General features: G+C 39.7%; 1 protein-coding gene across 1 annotated transcript; it reads left to right on the top strand.

Annotated features, from left to right (window-relative positions):
• The first annotated feature begins 1826 nt into the window (after positions 1–1826).
• LOC147886202 (pathogenesis-related protein 1A/1B-like) lies at positions 1827–3002 on the top strand. Its single transcript, XM_087395824.1, has 2 exons — positions 1827–1926; positions 2284–3002. The coding sequence occupies exons 1-2, from the start codon at positions 1866–1868 to the stop codon at positions 2766–2768; spliced, it is 546 nt and encodes a 181-aa protein (XP_087251950.1). The 5' UTR covers positions 1827–1865; the 3' UTR covers positions 2769–3002.
• Positions 3003–4965: the final 1963 nt, after the last annotated feature.

Below are 4965 nucleotides of genomic sequence, written 5' to 3'. Positions count from 1 at the left end.
AAAAGCACAAACTCAAATCCAAATAATTGTATAGCAAAATGAATAAGAAGGCCAAAATGGTCCTCTGTATGGGAGGGCCACAAGGCACACACTAGTGATGATGAGATACTATTCAATTACCAATTCGAAAAAAAGCCATGTGAGTTCACAAGTGCCTTGCTTTAAACGTTACTACTTCTGATAAGATACTACCAACTTTTGAAAAAAAAACTTGTGGGATAATGAGATTATAGAACTGCCTTGCTTTTGATGTGGAGCGAGGGTAAAAGATGTTATTCAAAGCTATTCGCTTGAGAAGCATCTCCATCTTTATCGGCCAGTTGGTGGTACCAAGCAACTAGCACCTTTCTCTCTTTCGCATTTTCTTTGTGTTTAATCCAGTGCTGATACTCATACAAGCTTGCAAATTGATCCAACCACAAGTGGATGTCTTCCTCTAGAATAATATTATAAGCTATTGGATGAAGCTTCGAATCATGGCCTCAATTTGAAGCTCTTGGGTACACAATGTGTGAAGTAATGTTAGTTAGCTAGATTGAGGTCCAATTGAATCAATTCTGAAGAGAGAGAGACAGAGAGAGAGAGAGAGAGAGAGAGAGAGAGAGAGAGAGAGAGTAGGATGTAGATGCAAGATGAGATAAGTAGCATCTCTTGATTGTGTTCCATTCTCAAGTGACATGTAAGGGTAGGTCATGATAGGGAAAGACTTACATGTGCATCCATCAAAATGTGATGACAGAATTGTGCAAGAAGGAACTATAGAAACATGCCATGAAAGACAATGAGACCGAGGAGGCCAAATAATGCCGCATTTCTTGACTCAAATTAATTCTATTTCAAGAGGGCCTTTCCCTAACGACCAACAATAGTCATGGACCGTTTCAATGAAATGACATGTGGATAATTATCCAATGTGGCCAAACATATGCCATGTCATCCTACTTAGTCATTTGCTACCTATTTAAGCACAATACTATAAACATACAATCTAATGGCTATGACTTTCCAATGGATAGATGGACTTTAGATTAATGTGTAGTGGCATGAGTTCAATTGATTCTTCCTAAGCATCTAGAAAAAAAAGCACAAACTCAAATCCAAATAATTGTACTGCAAAATGAATGAGAAGGCCAAAAAATTGCCTTGCTTTAAACGTTACTACTCCTTATAAGATAGTAAGTTCAATAACCAACTTTGGAAAAAAACCATGTGGGTTCTAGAACTTGCCTTGCTTTTGATGTGGATCGAGGGTAAAACATGTGATTCAAAGCTATTCGATCTTACCGAGTCAAAGGTAAAGGATGGCAAACAAATAAGGTTATAGAACCGCCTTGCTGTTGACTGGATCGAGTGTAAAAGATGTTAGTGGAAGCTATTCAACTTACCAACTCAAACGTAAAGCTATTCAATCTTACGAAGTCATAGGCAAAGCTTGACAAGCTTATTCAACTTACCAACTCAAACGTAAAGCTATTCAATCTTACGAACCCACAGGTAAATCTTGACAAGCTTGCTTCAACGGCCCCCACGAGAACGGTATGTTTAACAGGTGCATTTTCTTACACGGCATTGATTATTGTGGTGTGCGTTTAAATTAAGGGGTTTCAAACTCGGCAGCATTGAATACCACCAAACGGATCTTCTTGGATGCTATTGTAGAGCAAGTAGTCCAGCACGACTCCAAAGGTTGAGTGAACTACAAACACTCCAGAACCGTGTTCAAAACAAGAGAGAAGACTTCGGTCATGAAGGACACTCCTGGAATACTTCAAGGCAACCTATAAATCGGCATCAAGGCACGTCCAATTGCTTCATTGCGTCTTAGGTTTAAATCGCCATATCTACACATACAACAGTCTATCGATATGGAGGTTGTGAATGCGTGCAAGTGGATTCTCCTGATGACTTGTCTCCTTTCCATATCTGGTTTGTCTTGCTCAACGCTCTACTCCGTAGACCTGCTCCCACGTTACTGTTCTGTGTTTGCCGGGCACAGATTGTTGATTTATAGAACTCCCCAGAAGTTCAAGATTATCATTTAGATATGTAATGAAGAATTCACGAAATATTCATCGTTGAGAGAATTTACGAAATATCCACCGATCGCGGGTCAACAGAGTTCTAGTTAGAGGGTTCATGTTTGCGGGCACAGCACAGACGCTAGATGTCTAGTTAATCGTTACTCTGAATGATCCACGGAGGTGGGGCGATACTAGATAGGATTCATGTTTGCGGGCACAGACGCTAGATGTCATGTTAATCAATACTCTACATGATCCACAGGAGTTGGGGCGACCACATTCAACGTCATGAATAATTGCCCCTACACGGTGTGGCCTGCGTCGTGGTCCACGAACTCAGGTGGCGGGGGATCGGAGCTTGCTCAAGGAGGGACGTGGGCCTTGAACGTGGGAGCGGGCTGGTCGGGGCGAGTCTGGGGACGCACCGGGTGCAATTCCGGCGGCACAAGCTGCACCACTGGGGATTGCGGAGGGCTTGTATGCACCGGAAGTGGGCAACCTGCGACTCTGTTCGAGATCACGGTAGACGGAGGCAACAATCTGGACTACTACGACATCTCCATCATCGACGCCTTCAATCTGGGCATGAGCGTCGCCCCTTCCACGGGCGGTTGCCCTTCCCTCTCTTGTCCCGATAACACCGAGGCAAACTGCCCAACGCCTCCCATCTACCGCGTCCCTACCTGCTCCGGCTGCACCCAGGGCTGCGCCTATGGAGGCTCCTACACCATTACCTTGTGCCCTTGATACGTAAACATCTGTTAGAATAAAACATGGTTAGATACCTTTAGGAATCAGCCATAGCTCATCAAACATACAGTCTCTTTGATTGTTCGGAACGGAATACACACCAGAGAACGAATGTGCGAGTAAGGTCGAGATGGATTTCTAGTTAAATGATTATTTATCAATGACTCCATCATTATATGTCCTTCACAATAAATCTAAATTTTTTATAAGAATGGACGAGACAAAAAATAATGATATTTTCTAGGGACATGGATAAGATTATAAAGTCATACATGCTCTAAGGTATAAAGATCCAAAATCTTTTGATATAATAATCTAGAAAAACATTTTACTTAAATTATTGACAATAAATCTCTCTCTCTCTCTCTCTAGTCTATATGCAAGATAAGCTTGGCATATTTCCGCTTCAAAATAGTTTTTTATGCTTGCATTTTCAGCTTCAACATAGTTTTTAGAAAATCTATATGCACATGACAATATCTATAGATCCACAATAGTTTTTTCAATATCTATAAGCAGCTTTTTCTTATGCTAAATATTGTCATGTGCATATAGATATACAGGGCATCTCTTGAAAATACAAGTAAACACACTATTAAAAAATTTTGGACTTTATCGCTTCGTTTGGACTTTTTTTTGAATTGGTCACCTTCGCTCATTTTGTAAGTGGTTACCCCCACACAAATATGGTCTAATAAAGCTTAAAATGTGGTGCACCTCCACTCAATATGCAATATATGGAAAGAGTTTGTTGAATTCAGTACATAGGCGGTGTATAGATACACCATTTGATTGAATAATATATTTAACGGTGGTGTAAAGATACATTATTTTTTAGGAACAAGGCATACAACATATTATCCTATGCTTCTGAATCTCATTCAAAGTCATTAGATTCTGGTACTGCATTTTCACTTGATGGGTTAAGCCTAGACAAATGATGTTTAATATGGGCAAGGCTAGGATCAAGAATTGTGAGACATTTTTCAACATTATAGCCATTCTTCTTTTTGTAACTTGGAGTCCTTGATTTCCAGCAATGAATAATGCTATTCCCTTCCACCTCTGTCAATCCCCCTTTATTTGGAATCCATTCATGTAACTTCTTTTGCAAGCAACCCTCATAAAGTTGTTTCATTGTATAATTTTTTGGGAGACTTCTCAAAGGCTTTGGTTCATACCATGAAGATGTGAATGTTATAGGAATTCCCTTCTCATCCCTTGCTATATGAGCAACCTTTGCCATGCAAACCGGGCCACGTTGGTCATCCAACTCTGAATTTGCATCAGATTCCCAAACTGCAACAAACATACCCTCTTCAATCTCATCAGATAGTACAAACTCTGGTAACTTAGGGTTTATCCCCCTTCCTACCACAATATTTTCGTGGTAAAAGGCATTGCTCAGCGTCTTCCTCATCTATTGCTGTATTCGTATCCAATGTGGATCTGGGTGACATATCTTGTTTTGGCCAAAAGGATTCAAAGTATCCAATGATCATTAAATTTTCTTGTTTTTGTAAAGATTTGACAATTGCCTCAATTGACTTGATTATCTCCCCCTTCTTTATTGCCTGCTCATGATACTTTTGCATCATACTTTGGAGATCTTTAATAAAGGCATCCAAGCCTTTTATTTCATCTACGTGAGGTGCTTTGTTCTTTGCAAGAAGAAATCTAGTTTCCTCCAATGGAGTTATTCTCTATAATAAATCATATGGCTCACTCATCTATGATCTCCATCCATTGAGTAGTGCTTCCATTGCATCACTGGAATGTCGTTATGCATGCTAAATCGGAAGTAATGTGGATTTTTGTGCCCTATTAATGCATCATCTCCCCCTTTTAAATGTGGCTTTATGAATGCTCTCCAATCCTCAAGGGGTGCACCTTCAAAAATCGTGTGTATCACGTGCATTCAAAGGCATGTTTTAAAACCCCTTTGTAACCTTTTTTCCTTCTTTTATGCATACCTCCTGTTACTTTTGTTGTATATTAATATATACCTCTTGTATTTTTAATATTTAAGGCTTAATACATTTTTTACCACCTCCTATAAAATTAAGATTTAAAGAAACAAAGCGATTCAAAAGCATTCAAAAGGATGCGATTGTTCTTATAGAGCTACCCACAAGATTGTTCCTATAGAGTTAGCCACAGGATTGCTCTTATATAGCTAGAATAACCAATACAA

Source organism: Dipteris shenzhenensis, chromosome 24 (genome assembly GCF_047967505.1).
Source record: "Dipteris shenzhenensis isolate YYH24624 ecotype China chromosome 24, Dip_SZ_1.0, whole genome shotgun sequence".
NCBI lineage: Eukaryota > Viridiplantae > Streptophyta > Polypodiopsida > Gleicheniales > Dipteridaceae > Dipteris > Dipteris shenzhenensis.
The sequence above is the reverse complement of the archived record's forward strand: the minus strand, read 5'-3'. Positions and strand labels throughout refer to the sequence as shown.